The sequence below is a fragment of the Falco biarmicus genome, chromosome 9 (genome assembly GCF_023638135.1).
Source record: "Falco biarmicus isolate bFalBia1 chromosome 9, bFalBia1.pri, whole genome shotgun sequence".
In the NCBI taxonomy this organism is placed as follows: domain Eukaryota; kingdom Metazoa; phylum Chordata; class Aves; order Falconiformes; family Falconidae; genus Falco; species Falco biarmicus.
In genome coordinates, this window is record NC_079296.1 from 25,374,690 (window position 1) to 25,391,193 (window position 16,504).

Below are 16,504 nucleotides of genomic sequence, written 5' to 3' on the forward strand. Positions count from 1 at the left end.
TGTGCTGGCTCTGATAACCCTTGGATGTCTCTCTCAGACTGAGTTTCTATGATTCTATAGTAAGTGTGTTTGAGAAGCAAAGAGGTCATTGAGCAAATAATTTCTATATGTAATTGATTCCAGATGCTCTCCGTTTTTGGTAGCGGTCACTCCCCTGCTAGTGAATACACATCTCTAAAGACATTTAATGACACACACTGCTCTCCTCTTAGCTTCAGTAACCAGTGTGTCTCTTACTGGGTGTTTATAGTAGTGGCAACCCCAATCACAATGCAAGTACCTGTTTTAATGAACAAAACTGCTGTGGCTTGTAGTTATGACTCAGTGGCCCACGCTCATCTCCTCACCTTTCCCATCTTTTACCAATATTCCAGGGGGAACTGTTTTGAGCTCCCAGGGAGATGATATTCTGCGCAAAGACTGCAAGTTCCTGCTGCTGGAGAAGGAGAATGCCCCAGCAAAGAAGGAGATGGAGCTTTTGATCATGACAAAGGACAGTGGCAAAGTCTTTAGTGCCTCTACCACTGGGCTTAATGGAGGTAACTTCTCTTCTTTGGGACACGTGGATAGGCTGAGGGCAGAGAAATAGAGACCGATCATAAGGGGAGTTCTGAGTTCAGGACACTACATCTGACTCCAAGCCTTGCAATCCAATCAAGAAACTCTGGCAGGCAGTTAGCCTTTAACTATGCCAGCTGCAATCTAGGTCTAGCTTTTGCATCTGAAGCTCTAGAGTTTGCCTTGGAAAATTTCACAAAGCTCAGAAGCTTTGAAAGCAAAAAGCTAGATCTGGTTTAAGCAGGCAGAGCTATTGTGTCTTCCCAATAAAAAATGTGCCTTTTGCCAATGAATCAAAGTAGGCCTGATTGAACTTCTGGTATAATGTTTTTAATTACATTTGGTTCTTGTTCAGGATCCTTTGTAGAAGACACCTTGAAGAAAGAGAAGCAGGGATTTTCCTCCTCTTATGCTACAGATACTGGCCTAAAATCAGATGCAAATGGTAAGAGTTTGTCCCTGTGGAAATGCAACAGACCTTTCTCCTTCTGCCTCCATTACTATCTTTCCCTTTCAAGCCCATGCTCTAAGTTTAATCATGCATATAAAGACTATTAAACCCTCTTTTTCTGCTATTAAAACAGGAGGACTGAAATCTGTGCCAACAAGGGACAAAGCAACCTATGCAGGTAAGTGATGCAATTCAGACATTCATTGAAAGAAGCACCAAAGCACAATATACAACAAAGCAATTGTCCTTGAGTGACATGAATCATCTCTGTGCAATGACATCAGACGGAGGGAATGTCCAGGAGGCTACTCTGTCTGTAATGAACAGAGCACTTGCCAGAGACATTGGTACCAGTGATTTGATTATGGATGAGTGGGCAGTTGGGGTATTTTTTAATTGCTGGGGAAAACTGGATAGCTGATAGGTGGTACAGCTGCATCCTGCTACCAGGATAGATGTATGGGAAGGAGAGGGCTCAGACAGACCATGCTGGCTATTGCTGTCATTTATGGCTCAAAACTGTACAAAAAACTGACCCCAAAGGGATCACATTTTTCATCTGTTATTGTAAAACACACTGAGTGTTGTCCCCTGTTGGAATTCCTATTAGGAATGCTGTTCCCAGCTTCCACCAGGACTAGAATTACACCCACTGTGTGCAGAGTGGGATGTAAAGATTTTTCTCCATATTCCCTTGTATAATGGATCAGACCTTGGTGTCCTTATTCTAAGACGTTCTTGACTCTGAAGTCAAGGAACTCTTCATTAACAAGGAGACTGTCCCTTCCCTCTTCCAGAAATACGAAATGGTGATGTGGGGGGTGCAATCGGATCAACGCCATCCTGGTGTCCTTGTGGTTCCTGCTGCAGCTGGTGGAAATGGCTCCTGGGTTTGCTGCTGGCCTGGTTGCTTCTCCTTGGATTGCTTTTTGGACTCATTGCTCTGGGTAAGAAATAACTGAGGAACAAAACATTGAATTGGATAGAAAGAGAAACAGAGGGTGTAAGCTGGCAAAACAGCCAAGTACCGAGATATCAAGCCAGAGAACTGAGGAGTACCTTCAGCTTGATGGTGACTGCTGCTAAGATACTACAAATGAACAAAAAGGATAGATAAGGAATGTAAACCTTTTATGAGAGGTTATATAGCCTTGGGGTGAGTATGATAGGAAAACTCCTGAGATTTGAGGTCTTACTTTTCCAATTCCAAAGCTGCCATATAAACTCCAGATATCCCTGCTAGAAAAAAGATGCAAAGAAGAATCTTGCAAAACTCAGTGGCCATAGCTATTTGAAAATGTTGCCTTCTCCCTGCTGTTAGATTTAGGTATTTCAGACATGCATCTGTGGCAGCATGTTCCCTAACATTTTCCTTTAACCTTCCAGCGGAAGAAGTGAGAAAGCTGAGATCTCGTGTGGAAAACCTGGAAAAAATCAATGGCGGACTCCTGACGATTAACCCAGGGAATTCAAATATAGAAAAGGATGTTTCAAGAGTAGACTTTCTTCAGGGTATTTCACCCTCCTCAACCTTCCCTTATGAAAATGAAGAGTCAGTCTGGTTGATGGTGAAGAACAGACTGAACAAGGAAGTGGAACGAGGTGAGCAGAGTCAGTCTGTGGTACTGCATGAGACCAGATTATTTAAAGGGGAGTGGGAGGATTTGCTGGCCCAAGGACCTAAAGGCCAGGGCTTTTAGAGTGCAATGAAGTCTGTCAAAAATCGTGCCCTCACCTGTCCTCACAGACAGGCTGTGCTGGAGCTCAGAGTGCTGCCACTAACACTGGTGGTGCATCTCTTAAAGCCAGCAGAAAAGGGAGAAGAAAGGAGTGGTGGGTATGCCATTCTGTGCCAGGGTGTATCGTGTTTGCTGTAGCAAGTGAGTTTTCCATTTTGAAAGAACTACACAGTAAAATGAACCCATGCTTTATTTCTCATGCTACCTTTTTTTTTTTAGCAAGGGAAGGATGATTTACTTCTGTTTAGCAGATGCCTACATTCTCCCAGCTTCAGAAGTTTCATGGATTACAGAAAGCAAGTTTCTGAGGAAACTACTTACAAAGCCATGCTGTGCTTGATAGCCTGTGCTGCCTGCAGCCTTCAAAATCTGAATAGAAGGACCCTTGTACGTGAAGAAAGTAGACATTCTGTTGTGTAATGCACTCTAACAGCCCCTTCACTTCCTGTTACAGGCTACTTCCGAGGGGAGAGAGGAGAACCTGGTGAGAAAGGTACAGCCATATAACCCTTGCCTTCCCTTAGCCTACTGCTTGGCTCTGGCAATGCATAAGTTTGGGGTGGATGTTGCTACAAGGGGCAATTGGTAGTGTGAAAGATGAAGCTGATTTACACAAAGAATCATAGAATCAGACTCATTTAGGTTGGAAAAGATCATTGAGTCCAACCCTTAACCTAACACTGCCAAGTCCACCACTAAACCATGTTCCTACATCTACACTTCTTTAAATACCTCCAGGGATGGTGACTTAACCACTTCCCTGGGCAGCCTGTTCCAATGCTTGATAACCCTTTCATGAAGAAATTTCCCTAACATTCAATCTAAACCTCCTCTGGCACAACTTGAGGCTGTTTCCTCTTGCCCTGTTGCTTGTTACTTGGGAGAAGAGACCGACCCCCACCTGCCTGCAAGCCCCTGTCAGGGAGCTGTAGAGAGCAACAAGGTCCCCCCTGAGCCTCCTCCTGGCCAGGCTGAACAGCCCCAGTTCCCTCAGCCGCTCCTCATCAGACTTGTGCTCCAGCCCCTTCCCCAGCTCCGTTGCCCGTCTCTGGACACGCTCCAGCACCTCTGTGTCCCCCTAGAAGTGAGGGGCCCAAAGCTGAACAGGGTGTTCCAGGTGCGGCCTCACCAGCGCCCAGTACAGGGGGACGGGCACTGCCCTGGTCCTGCTACAGTGTAAAGCTAGTTTGCTGCATAAACCATAGAGGGCCCGATCTCATGCAGAACTAATACAGGAGACCCAGTCTTGCGTTGTGCCAGTGTGAAAGGCCAGATCCTGTTTGCCATTAGTGGGATGGGTCTGATTCTGCACCATTCAAGTGTGAAGTGTCCCTGCTCACCCAAAACTCCTTCATGTTTCATTGAAGGTGGGAAAGCAACTCTAAACAAAATGAATCAGTAATCATTGGAAATGTCTCCAGGATCTCCCCTGATTATTTTTTACTCTTTTCTCAGGTGACATGGGAATGCAAGGTCCCAGAGGTGAGTCTGGAGCTACCTGCTTTCTCAGGTAGATTGGCAGCCTGCCATAGGGCCTGGGTAGCAAATGAATTCTTGTTACTCCAGAAGTTAGAGAAGCTGATGCATTCTGTAGTTCAGATATTGTTGTGATGGTTGGATTTTTTGCTTTTTTTCTGGGCAAAGACAACTGTAGAATTCACAGTAGAAGAGATAACAGACCTCACTTTGAATCTAGAAACTTCTTTCACCTGGATGAAAGTCATTCCTGAACCTGAGCTCTACCTGATTTAATCACAGAGTGTTTCAGAGGATTTTGTGTGGTGTGAATGATTCAATCCATTGCATAAACACAAGGGGACCAATGTGGCTGGAGATAGTAGAACTTGTAAACACGCCAGGAACATAAATTCATTTTTATGCGAGGGTGAGAGCTGGCCAGAGTGATAAACAGGGAAGACCTGTTCCCCACTGACTGTCTATTTCTTTCTCTCTACAGGAGAGCGAGGACTCCCTGGTGTCCCAGGTGGGCAGTAATACAATTCTCCTTTGAGGGGGAGTGTTAGTAACATTATTTAGACAAGAACAAATTTTGCACTGCAAACCTAGCTGAAGGTGATTCTCTAAAGAGTCAATATTTAGCATACACTAAGTCACTTGATCAGTACCTTGGTGCTGCGCTACAGACATAGCTTAGAGACTTTGTTACAAGCAAGGCCTTAGCCTGACTTCCACTTAGTCGAACATGCCTGATTGGGGGTTGTGAAGATCCCAACCTACCCCTGACAGAGTCCCACAGCTGCATGAGCACTTGGCCCAATTTCCTTTTGCTCTTATACGTATTGTGTTCTTCTAAAGAGATCCCTGTTCAAGTACCCACTTTTCCAAGTAATATACCCTTTACCCCAGCTGATGAGTCTCAAGGCTTCAGGTTCCCTTAATTTGCATGTTATTCTTTCATGGAACACAGACAAGGACTCTGAACACTTTGTGTGTTTTTCTTTCCAGGCATTCCTGGTCCAATTGGGCACCAAGGACCAGAAGGACCAAAAGGACAGAAAGGCAGCATGGGTAAGCATCTCTATCAATGCTGTGAGTCTCTTACAACTGATTGACACGGCATGGGAATAATGACACCAGGTTGGTGTGATCATTGCCTTCCCCCATGGAGGTGGCCACTCTTGCCCAAGGCCTCCCATAAAGACATCTTTATTTACAAGGCATTTGTTTCCTGTAGGTGATCCTGGCACAGAAGGTCCCATGGGCCAGAGAGGTCGAGAAGGGCTACCAGGGCCTCGAGGGGAGCCTGGGCCACCTGGATTTGGAGAAAAAGGAGACAGAGGTAGGGTCTAGGTGTACCATTCTTGAATAGGCAGAGATGGACAAAAGCTAGAGTATTGTCCCAATTCATAAAACACTTCAGTGGTAGAATTTTATTTGATTATTCAAATCCAGATTTCATTTCAACATTTCCCAGCACAGAAAAATCTGGCCTAAGGGATTTTTTTTCCCAAACTTAAAATCGGTAAACAAGGGTTGTTTTGGTTTTCCAGGTCTCTCAGTCATGTTTGAGTTTGGCAGAACCAAAACCACTTAGTATCAAGGTCATCTTCTTCCCTGTTATCCAAGTCACCAAAGCTGGGGGATTTATCTTGCTCATCCTAAATCCCAGTGAGATGGGGTTTTTTTCTTGGACAATGCATGCTTGTTTGGGTGTTTTGCACTGACAAGCAGATTATTCATGACACTTGCCAGAGAAAGAATAACACAAGATGGGATAATGGAAAAATGGGATCATAATTGTATTCTACAGTATCTATTCATGCTCTTATTCTGCAGGTGCTGTTGGTGAGCCAGGTCCTCCAGGGCCACCTGGTCCCCCAGGTTCTGCTGGCCTTAAAGGTAAATATGAAAATGGACAGAGAGAGCCTAGCAGACTAGTTAGGAGTAAAGGAGCACTCTAGTCTTTCTGTTTCACTTGTGTTGCGCTACAGTAATCAGAAAAGTGAACTAGTAGTCCTCATTTTAGGTAAAATTTAGTTTAGTAGGTACACATAACCTTTAGGCCAATAAATTCTTGGAGATTCTTAGTGAGAATGGGGATTGGCAGGGAGGTTTCTCAAAACACAAAAAGACGTGTGATGTTTCCAGCTGTTTTTTCTCTGCTTTCAGAAATAATAAGGTAAATTCCATAGCCCTAACAGGCTTCTGACAGAGTTACAGCTCTACAGTCCATGTAACTGTGATAAAAATTGAACTATAAAAAAAATAGTCCCAACATCTCAGTCAAGATGGAAGGTTTGAATCACTTTATCTTACTTTAGGGAAAACCACTTCCTCTATGTCACAAGAACTAAGCTGTGCAGATTTGTTGTCCCAGTTTTAAGGATGCCAGTGATGCAAATTCTCACAGTAGCTGTGGGAATTCCAATCTGCTAAACACCTAGTAGATTGTGGATGCTGTGGGGCAAACCAAAAGAGATTTGTTCATTTTCTAATAGTGGTGTTACTGAAAGAAAATCCATGTTCCTTATTCACAGGTCTGATGGGTTCTCCAGGTCCACAAGGTCCTCCAGGTGAGTGCTGCATTCATTTGCTTTGGCATAGTGATTGGAGAAAACAAAACCAAGAGTGATAATTTTTCATAGTTTTTCTTCTTCAGTGATGTATAGTGGTGAGTGGGATGAATTAAACTCCCCCATCTCATTTTTTCTGCAGGTCCTCCTGGCCTGCAAGGATTTAGAGGAGAAGGTGGCCTCCCAGGTGCTAAGGGTAAGCTTCTCTTCCTTTCAGCAATTACCGCAGCAGCTGATGTGCTTTTCTAGTACTTCTCTGAGTAGCAGACTTGGTTTGAGCATGTAGCATTTTGATGCTAGGGGCAAAGAAAAGCTTAAGGCTGAAGAAAGGGGAGGGAAGCTAAACTTAATGACTGCAAGCAAATATTGAGAAATACAAGAGACACGGAGGTAATAGAGCAGTATAGGTGAGGAAACATGGTTGGATGATGGAGCTGTATTGAAGAAAAGGAATTTCCAGTTTGAGTTTGTCTGATATCAAAGAATCTGTATGATTGTTCTTGATGCATGAAGTTTCTTTCACTTCCGACATCATTATTATTCTTCAATTATCCGTGTATCTTTCAGGTGAGAAAGGAGCCACTGGAGCCCCTGGACCCAAAGGTGTGTTGATGAATTAGATATCTTTTGTGCATATTTTCTTTAGTTTCCTTTTGATATGGATACTGTCCATGGGTATTAACCCTATGCTTCTTTTGCTTTTTCTTCTGTGCTTTTGTCGGAAAGCAGATTTTATCTTCTTGGATGTAAACATTTTACAATTACACAATCTCACAGAATCCTTCCGTTTTTTGTACCGCAGGTGATCAGGGTGAGAAGGGTTCTCGTGGAATGACAGGTTAGTGGATTGTTTTCCCAGAGTAACAGCCTATCTGTTTCCAAATATGTTTCCTCTGTTTCCTATGAGTTTCCAAATAACAGCATAGCCCAGCCATTCCCAGTTAACTTGAAAAAGGGTAATGATGTTATTTGTTAAAGGAGGGGGTTTTTTGCACCCAAGTTTTAAATAGAGCCACTAATCTTGGTAGTAATCTTTGTATTTAGCTTTAGGGAAATTCTCCTTCAGAGGCTATGTATTCACATCACTTGAGCTCTTCTAATGCTCAGAGACAGTCAGTCATGAATCATAAGGCCTGAACATCCTGTCAATGCTGGTTTTCGATTGCAAAGCACCAAATATTGTTGACAGTCATAAGCTTTATCTTCACCAAGATTTGTTTGATTCATTTTCATACCATTTCACTACAGGTGAACAAGGCTCAAGAGGAGTGCCTGGTCCTCCAGGAGAGCCAGGGGCTAAAGGACCTGTAGGTGGGTAACAGAAAACAGCTGTGTTTATAGGTGTGTCAATGTCATTTCCACCTAGAGTGTGTTTCTGTGAGCACAGACAAAGAAACAACATGGGAGTGGAATCAAACTGGTTGTGATCCTAGATCTTTTCTCTAGATAGCTAAGATTAGCTTGTATACTTGGAAAAGATGTTCTACAATTAATGAATTCACTTGAAAAAGTGAATGTTTTCTGGATCTTGAGTAACTGCAGCCAAGGTTTTTTCAGACACAGTATGGTGAAAAGCCACTCTCTTGTGTTTAGGTATGTGCTCTGCTTAGGAGGAGGATGGATGGCAACTGTGATGCTACTTCAGCTGTCCCTAACAGTCTCTTTTTTTTTTTTTTTTGGACAGGACAAGCTGGCCGTGATGGACAGCCAGGTAAAAAAGGTAAGGGATTCTTTTGAGGTAGAAGTGCATGTACTTTCTGATTTGGCTGGAGGCTGATTTGTAAAAAGGGTGGGAGAAGATAGCAGCAGATTCAAGTTCTGGGATCTTGCTGTTTCAGAAGCACTGTAGAGTCAGCCATGGAGCTGAGACATACAATGGAGCCGGCTTTAAACTTGTGACAGAGTTCTTCTCACTACAGAACTCTTCTGTCGTTGATGTTCACCTCCCAGACACTGAAACTGAACATGGCTAGTTGGCTATGAGGATACAATAGGTAGAAAATGCTGCAGGATGGCTGGTGGCCAAGCTTGAAAGGATTGGTAGATTGTGAGTCAGTGACTTCTGGCTTGTTAATGGTGATTATATCCCTAGGTGAACCAGGTTTTCCAGGACCCCGAGGCCCTCCAGGACCCTCTGGAGATGCAGGACAGCCAGGTAAAAGCACAGAGAACAAAAGTACTTTTTGCTCAGTTAGGAATACAGATGTCTTTGTCAACAATTTCCAGTCTTAATTTGAAGTTAAGGCTAGCAGAAGACCTTTGCATTGTAAAATGGTCATGAAAGGAAAACACACGGGGAATCTAGAGCCTTTGTGATCTCAGGATTGCATACACTGCAAACAAGAACATCAGCTGCTATGAGCCAGTTTACATACCAGGTGCTAGGCCAATATACACCACTTGTGGACTGTGTACTGTAATTTCAAGTAAATGTAATCTTTTTCTCCCTGTCTATACTTTCCCTACCTGAAATTTGTTTAGACATCTTAGAATGTTTCCTTTTTTCTGCCAGGTCTCACAGGACCCCAAGGACCACCAGGTAGGCTTTTCCACTGTGTTCCAGTTTATCAACGACACACTTTGATACGGGCTCAAAAAAACCTTGTACTTTTCCCTCTGCGCTGCTTGGGGCTTCCAGAGAGATATCCCAAGGTTTCTGCATCTCCTTTGGGTATTGAGTATTGAGACAGGTTTTGTGGTTGTTGTGTAACCTTTGAGCAATTCAGGGCCTTGGACTGTTGAAAATATGCCTCTTCCTAAAACATAGTTTGCAACAAATAAGATGTTTCAGTTCCCTGTGCATCACTGGAAAGTCCTAATCAGCAGCAGAAACAGAGGGGAGAGGATGTAGCAACAGAGGTGGAAACAGAGGATGTGATGTCTCCAAGCAGAGGCAGTTTGGGGAGCAAGTCACCAGGGAATTTATCCAGGAGCCTCAGGACAGGGAGCAGTACCTGCAAGGAGCTACAGATAAATCCAGGGAGCAGTGCTGTCATCCAGGGAGCAGTGAGAGAAGGGAAGTCCTTATCTGTTCCCAGAGATGCTACCAGCTCAGTCTACAGTCCACTGTGAATTCTTCCACTTGCTGTCAGGGACCTGCTCGTAAATGCTGATAGCCAGGGTCTTGAGTAGGGAACTCTTTCCATAAATCCACAAGTGAAACTCAACTGGGCTACCTAGAAAATATAAAGCAGACAATATTTGTACTAACCATTTAAAAATGTTTGTCTACCTCATATCAGGACTTCCAGGGAGCCCAGGCCGACCAGGGTCTAAAGGTGAGTTTTGTTTCTTTCCTAATACTCATTTTCTCTCTAAGCACGTCATTTTAGGGAGGGTTAGCCGCTCTGCTGACCAGTCCCTGAATCAACAGTGGCATCTAGTGGCTTTGGGAAGGGAAGGTCTGAGAAACAGCTGCTAGCCAAAGCCCCCCTGAGCACACACAAAGGCAGGGCATCTGCTGAGGCACTCAGCATGACAGTTCTCCTGTGAGAAAACCTTAGCAAACGTGGTTCTGCCCTGAGCAGCCCTGGTGGCTGCAATGTAAGACGTGTGTCTGCCTCGGATAAATTAAGGCTGTTTGCCTGTGCTGGCAGATGTAGTGCTTGGGAAGTTGATCAGAGGATCTCTCTGGATTAGCCGAACTCTGTTGTTTCCCCCATGACCTTCTAGTGCTATGACTTCTCAGACAGGAGATCAAGGGTAAAGAGAACAGAAATCCCGTGCTTAATAAGACGATGTCATTGAGCTAGTGACAAATCTTCCCCAAAAAAGAAGTTCATCTTTTGTTGCTTTGTTTCCTTAGGAGAACCTGGAGCTCCAGGAACAGTCGTAAGTGCTGGTATGTAGTGCTGTGAGAGTTCAAACACTTCTGCTTTTGGAGGATTTTCTCTTTTTTTTGTTATGCCTCCTAAATACATTTTGACTGTGTGTCAGACTAGTACTGGGACTCCCTGTGTTGGGAGCATACATATGCTATAGATGTGAGATTCCTGAAGGATAGATTTGTTACACGTTTGCTGGATGCATGCATATATGTGTTTGTGTTTCAGAGGGTTCGTCAACTATTGCTCTGCCAGGCCCACCGGGTCCCCCAGGCCCAGCTGGCCCTGCTGGACCCCCAGGTGTTCCAGGTGAGGCAGCTGCTCCTCTGCTGTGCTTTTTGCAGGCAGCTTACACTACTGTGCCACTAGTTCTCAATTTAATGTGTAATGCTTATTGTCTCTGCCAGGCTGGCCTGTCTGAGAGGCAAGATTGCTCAGGCAGGACTCATGGTCCTCACCCTCCCCTGCAGAAAGACCAAGATCTCAGGCTGAGTTAGAAAGGCAGCAGCCTCAAGGAAGAAATGGGATATGATCGTGGGAGGGGGGAGGACAGAAGAGAGGGCTGAGAAGATGAAGAAAATGGGAACGCTGTTCTGGTCCACACACAGAGACTCTGGCTATGCCCGAGCTTGGTCCTGAGACTCCTCTGCCCCAGGTCAGACGCTGCCCTCCAGCACGCTGGTGTCAGGCAGCAGGGTTCCTGAGCCCTGGGTCTCCTCCCAGCTGTATAGTTGGAGCTAATCCTGGGGCTGGTTTGGTAGAGCTAGCCTCGATTTGCAGCGGGGAATGCGAGAGGAGGGTTAGGCCTATTCCATTTCTATTGTGGTTGGTGACATTTCCCCAGTCTAAGAGGCACCAAGCACTTTAATTGCCACGTGATGGAAAATAAGTCTCTTCTCTGGAGCTTCAAGTAATACATGGGACATTGATTAATTCATACCCCATAGCAATTCCATTTACTTGTGCAGACAAATACTTTATTCGATAGTCTTCGCTCTTATAAAAGACCTATTGATTCTTTGCCCCTACTGTCAAATACAACCAGGAAAATCTAATGCACTCTATTTTTTCCCCTTTGAAACCAGGTCCTGTTGGACCAGCTGGTCTCCCTGGACAGCAAGGTACCGTTCTCCATCAGCTTTGATTCTGCTTCTTAAGAGAATGGAATTCATTAGTTTTCCTTTGTTTCTAATTCTCTCAGCCCTTGGTACAATCCCTCTCTTTTTTATTTGCAGATTTCTTCCTTTCAGTTCATTTTGCTGCATTATTTTGGTTTAATTAATCTTGTGAAGAATTTCTATTCTTTTTTTCTTTCCCGGGGGAAGAAGAGGGATGGTAAGAGCCAGTGTGATGTGGATGCTGCAAATATATTTTTTTTTTCCTTATGTTATTCTTTCCGGAGGCTGGTATTTCTCAGGCACTTCACAAATGCAGTTGCCTTTTTGTGGTAGGAAATCTAGTCCAGCTGGATACCTCCTGCCATTTTGAAAGGTGGGAAAACAAGCTATGGGTATCATGTCACTGTGAAGCCACTGCCAACTGGACAGACATCTCTTTGGAAGGCCCTGAACAGAGCTGGCTCCTAAGAACCTTTCTTCGCCATTTTTCTATGATCCTGTTAAGAGCAAATTGTGCAGTAATTTCCACATTTGAATACAGTGTCCCTCAGAGCCAGGGACTGAGTTCATGCTCCCAGGGCACATAAGCAAAATCTGAACCTGTTGTCAAGGAGGTGAGGAGTGGGTGCAAAACGTCACCTTCTCTCAGGTATATAATTCGCTTTCTCTCTCTCTCTTTTTTTTTTTTTTTTTTAATCCCTGAAAAAGGTCTACGGGGCGAGAAGGGATCCCCAGGTGAAGCTGTGATAGAAACTATCAAAACAGAAGTCTCATCATTAGCATCTCAAAGTAAGTGGGCCTGCCTTTCCAGTCCTTTGCCTGGAGAGGTGCCAGAGACCTGAAGGCCTGTTCACAGCTAGTAGGAGATGCCTCTGCCTCTTTCCCCTCAACCTGACTAGGAGAAGTGTGTGTGTGCATGTTTGATGGTAGGACAGCAATTCCAGCACCCCTTCTGCCCTCCTCATCTGTGCATCCCAAAGTGCTTTCAAAAGGTGGCTTCAGGCCCATGTCACAGAGAGGAAAGCTAAGGAATGGTGACAGGTGAACAGTCCCTACCAGCAGAGGTGGTCACAGAGCTGTGAGGTTACCCTGGCCTTTTAGCCACTGTGTTTAGCACAGGGCAGTTCCCTATGTAATACAACCACAGAGCCATCTGTAAGAGGAGAACCATTTTGGAAAGGCGTGTTAATCTGAGCAACGGAAATCAAAACCTATCTGTGAATTAGAGGATGAATTCACAGGGGAGCAAATGCTATTTTAAGATTAAAATAAGTGGAGCAGAACAGAATGGTTTAGTAGCATCCCAGGGAAAGTGTTTGCTTGCTCTATGCAATTCTAGATGTGTGTGTGGTGCACTTACAGTCAGTAATCCTAGGGTCTGGGACCTCTGCAAGTGTGCAGGAGAGGCAAGGTAGAGGAGGGCATAAAATCATAAAATGGTCCTTGCCTGATCACCATCTGAATGGGGTCATGTAGATCCAAACCATGCTTCAGTACTGTCCCATCCCCCATTTAGAAGTCTTGGATCTCAGCATCACTGAACTTTGAGTTTGTGCCTCAGCCTGGAGGTGAGGATACATCTCCAATCAAGATAGCACGGTGCAACTACACGTTAAATAATGGCTGCATAACACTCTCCTTCCAAAACTTGCCCCTCTTTCAAAGAATCTTTCCTCTCCTTGAAAGTTCTTTCCCTCCTTCTCTAGCCTTTGAGTCCTTTGCTGTTTCCTTCAGCAGCCATTACTCTCCAGAGAGATCTCAGCACTGTATTTTGCTTCACATCCTAACCTGCATGCTGGCAACTGAACACCTCTCTCCCCTCTCTGCCTCAGCTTTGGCTTAGGTCACCAAGGTCCTGCCTTAGTCCACTTTTGTAATAATTTGTTTCCACAGCAGCAGTAGCTCCACAGCAACAATTTTGCTTTTTTTGTGTGTGTTTCATTTGCACAGTGCTTGCAGATTTACAAGGGCGAGCAGGACCACCAGGTCCCCCTGGGCCACCAGGTATGTAATATAGCAGAGCTCTGTACATAAGCCGGGGGATGCTAACACACATGGCACCTTTCTGAGCCATGCAGTTTGCTGATTGTTGGAAGAAGGGTTTGCCAGAGTCAAGAAGACGCTCAATATGAGTTATGCATCTTGCTCAACTTTGTTAGTTTCTAACACTACTTATATAGAACCGATACACATGCATATTCGTAAAGCAGAAATATAATTGGTTAGTAGTCTCTAAACACGCGCAGTTCTCACGCCCCTAATTATCATGACTAAAATAAGCATTCTATCCATGTAGCTAATTGTGTTGCTGTGCTTCAGCCTTGTAGTTTGTTACTCCCTATTTTCCCATACCGGTCCCTATCTTTCTTGGCCCTGCACCTGCTTTCCCAGCAGCTGTATCTTGTTACAGCCACGGCCTGTTGGCACAACATAATGACTTGGTCTCAGGATTCAAGAATAGCTCGAGGCTACCTTTCTTGTTAACTTCAGCACAGCAACTTCAGTACAATTCCGATTACAGGCCTATTCTAATACCAGGCCTGGATTGTGCAGATCTTCAGAGATTCTAAGGCCATGCTTCTGCAGCCATTCTTCTGCAGCTGATTAAATATTCTATAATACCCCCATTTCTTTTGTCATCAGGTGAATCTGTGCAGGGACCCCCAGGACCTCGTGGCCCCCCAGGTAAGAGCTTGTTTCTCTGAAACAAACTTGGAAAGTGGGAATTTTTTCCAGTGCCTCTATCCTGTGACTTGTGGTGTCCCAGATGCAATCTTGGCTGACTTTACTGGAAGCAGAATTTCACACAGTCGGTTCCTACTAACACAATTTCACTGCAATACGGTTTCACAGCAGCAAGATGCTGCCCAAGAGAGGAGATTTGCTTTAGCAGAGGTTTGCTAGTCAGAGTAGTAATTCATTAAAGCCATACTTTTGGGGAAGACACCCTATATGTCTTACTTCCCAAAGGAGGTAACTGCATTCAATTCTGTCTTTACTACTTACTTGTCCAGCTTTGGCTTCCAGCTGGGGACAGATGGAATGGTTCTTATCATGAGGAACATATCCCCGCTCCACTTCCTGTAGCACAGATTTCCTTTTCACAGCCAAGAGAGGGGAGGTGCAGGAGAACATGAGACAGGAGCGTAATCCCATTCCTTGCTCAGTAGTGAAGGGAAGAAGGTCAGGTGTGTGATGAATTGAACCTTCCCTTTCGATGTAGTGAAGGCTGGCTGGGGTAGGCACTCTGTCCCACAAAGAAAGGAGTTCCTTTGTCGTGTGCATGCAGTGGTGGCAAAAGATAATGAAAAATAAGTAACAAACAGGGATAGATGTGTGTAAAGAAAACAATAATACTAGCCTACACTTGGAAATACTTGAGCTGCAGCCATGGCTGGAGATGTAGCAGCTCTGACATGCATGTATGTACATTGCTGAGGGTCATCCTTCCTGAAGTCCTTTTGTCTCCCTTTTGCCTAGGAGAAGGATTGCCAGGGCCTCCAGGCCCACCAGGGAGACCAGGATCTTCCACGTCCACCTCAGGTTGGTTCTTTTCCTCAGTACCTTGCCTGTGCCCTGGGAATGTCCTGACTGTTAGGGTTCCAGGGAGCACATCCTTGGCTAGGACCAGGTGGAGCCAGAGGAAACTTGTGTCATGTCCTGTCACATGTCATCAAAAAAACTTTTTGTTCTTATTACAGAAACATTCCTCACAGGCCCACCAGGTCCACCAGGCCCACCAGGCCCGAAGGGAGACCGAGGTGGGTATAGCCTGTATCCTCACGATACTAGATGGATCTCAGCACCTCAGACTGAAAAGAAGGAAGGAAGGGCTTGGAAGCAGAAAGCATTCTGCCTTGTTGTGGCTGTAAGAAAGCTAGCACAGTGGTCACTAAATAGGACTCCAGCCTGCTGCCATAAAACAAGTCAGTCTGTCGCAGAAGTTTATTAGCCTCCAGTACTTGTCTCAAGGCAATTGCTGTATTCATATCCCAGCTTTGCAAGCCCATTAGATCCTGTAACATTCAGAGCTTCAGATTTGCCGTTAAAGGGGAAGAATCTTTTTGCAGCCAGGCAGGACTTGGCTAAGCCAGTGCAAGGAGGTAGTCCTGTGAAACGTAGCTCAGCTCTCAGCCGGCAGGAAAACCTACTCCCTTTACCCATTTTTGCCCTGCCAATTGAAGGCCATGATAATATTCTGCAGTGTGGGCTGGGATGTTGCAGATCAGAACAAAGCAAATGCTAACACCGGTCCTCTGCTCCCCTGTTCACAGGCGAACCAGGTCCACGAGGATTCACAGGTAAGACTTCCAGGATATATCGGTGGGGTGCAGGGTAGCTTGTCTCTGTATATGACTGCTCCTCCATTTCTGTGTCCCATGCAGGAGAACCGGGTGAACCTGGCCTTCCAGCATTCTCCTCTCATGGTCAGTCTGTGTCCTCTTTCCTCCTTTGAATTCGTTGTCCCTAGGCTGAAACCAGGGGGCAAAATCCTGCTCTACCGATACTAGCTTAGTTTTAGTGGAGCCAGGATTTTGTCTACACATTTTATTCCTGTGAATCTCTGATTCTCTTTCTGTAATCGGCAGGTGACAGAGTCACTATTCAAGGACGTCCAGGACTTCCTGGCCCACCAGGCCCACCTGGACCCAAAGGTGAAGTTAAAAATCTTCTTTCTTTCTTTCTTTACTGGTGGCCTCACACAGCCAAGAGTGTTTGAGACTAAAGGATGGAGCAACCGGGTCCTTTGGGAACTACAGTTGTGCCCACCTCTGCCTTT

General features: G+C 45.0%; 1 protein-coding gene across 1 annotated transcript in view; it reads left to right on the plus strand.

Annotated features, from left to right (window-relative positions):
- Nucleotides 1-16,504, plus strand: part of COL17A1 (collagen type XVII alpha 1 chain) — a 38,590-nt gene that overhangs the window by 11,583 nt on the left and 10,503 nt on the right. Inside the window, exons 13-43 of the mRNA XM_056352175.1 lie at nucleotides 375-539; nucleotides 914-1,003; nucleotides 1,143-1,187; nucleotides 1,807-1,956; nucleotides 2,396-2,611; nucleotides 3,203-3,241; nucleotides 4,204-4,230; nucleotides 4,706-4,732; nucleotides 5,215-5,277; nucleotides 5,444-5,553; nucleotides 6,060-6,108; nucleotides 6,747-6,782; nucleotides 6,925-6,978; nucleotides 7,350-7,385; nucleotides 7,585-7,620; nucleotides 8,031-8,093; nucleotides 8,467-8,502; nucleotides 8,875-8,937; nucleotides 9,295-9,321; nucleotides 10,025-10,060; nucleotides 10,588-10,623; nucleotides 10,835-10,915; nucleotides 11,692-11,727; nucleotides 12,433-12,513; nucleotides 13,675-13,728; nucleotides 14,368-14,409; nucleotides 15,211-15,267; nucleotides 15,426-15,485; nucleotides 15,999-16,025; nucleotides 16,110-16,151; nucleotides 16,314-16,379. Coding sequence (XP_056208150.1) covers nucleotides 375-539; nucleotides 914-1,003; nucleotides 1,143-1,187; nucleotides 1,807-1,956; nucleotides 2,396-2,611; nucleotides 3,203-3,241; nucleotides 4,204-4,230; nucleotides 4,706-4,732; nucleotides 5,215-5,277; nucleotides 5,444-5,553; nucleotides 6,060-6,108; nucleotides 6,747-6,782; nucleotides 6,925-6,978; nucleotides 7,350-7,385; nucleotides 7,585-7,620; nucleotides 8,031-8,093; nucleotides 8,467-8,502; nucleotides 8,875-8,937; nucleotides 9,295-9,321; nucleotides 10,025-10,060; nucleotides 10,588-10,623; nucleotides 10,835-10,915; nucleotides 11,692-11,727; nucleotides 12,433-12,513; nucleotides 13,675-13,728; nucleotides 14,368-14,409; nucleotides 15,211-15,267; nucleotides 15,426-15,485; nucleotides 15,999-16,025; nucleotides 16,110-16,151; nucleotides 16,314-16,379 — 1,950 coding nt within the window. The remainder of the gene's footprint in view (nucleotides 1-374; nucleotides 540-913; nucleotides 1,004-1,142; nucleotides 1,188-1,806; nucleotides 1,957-2,395; nucleotides 2,612-3,202; nucleotides 3,242-4,203; nucleotides 4,231-4,705; nucleotides 4,733-5,214; nucleotides 5,278-5,443; nucleotides 5,554-6,059; nucleotides 6,109-6,746; nucleotides 6,783-6,924; nucleotides 6,979-7,349; nucleotides 7,386-7,584; nucleotides 7,621-8,030; nucleotides 8,094-8,466; nucleotides 8,503-8,874; nucleotides 8,938-9,294; nucleotides 9,322-10,024; nucleotides 10,061-10,587; nucleotides 10,624-10,834; nucleotides 10,916-11,691; nucleotides 11,728-12,432; nucleotides 12,514-13,674; nucleotides 13,729-14,367; nucleotides 14,410-15,210; nucleotides 15,268-15,425; nucleotides 15,486-15,998; nucleotides 16,026-16,109; nucleotides 16,152-16,313; nucleotides 16,380-16,504) is intronic.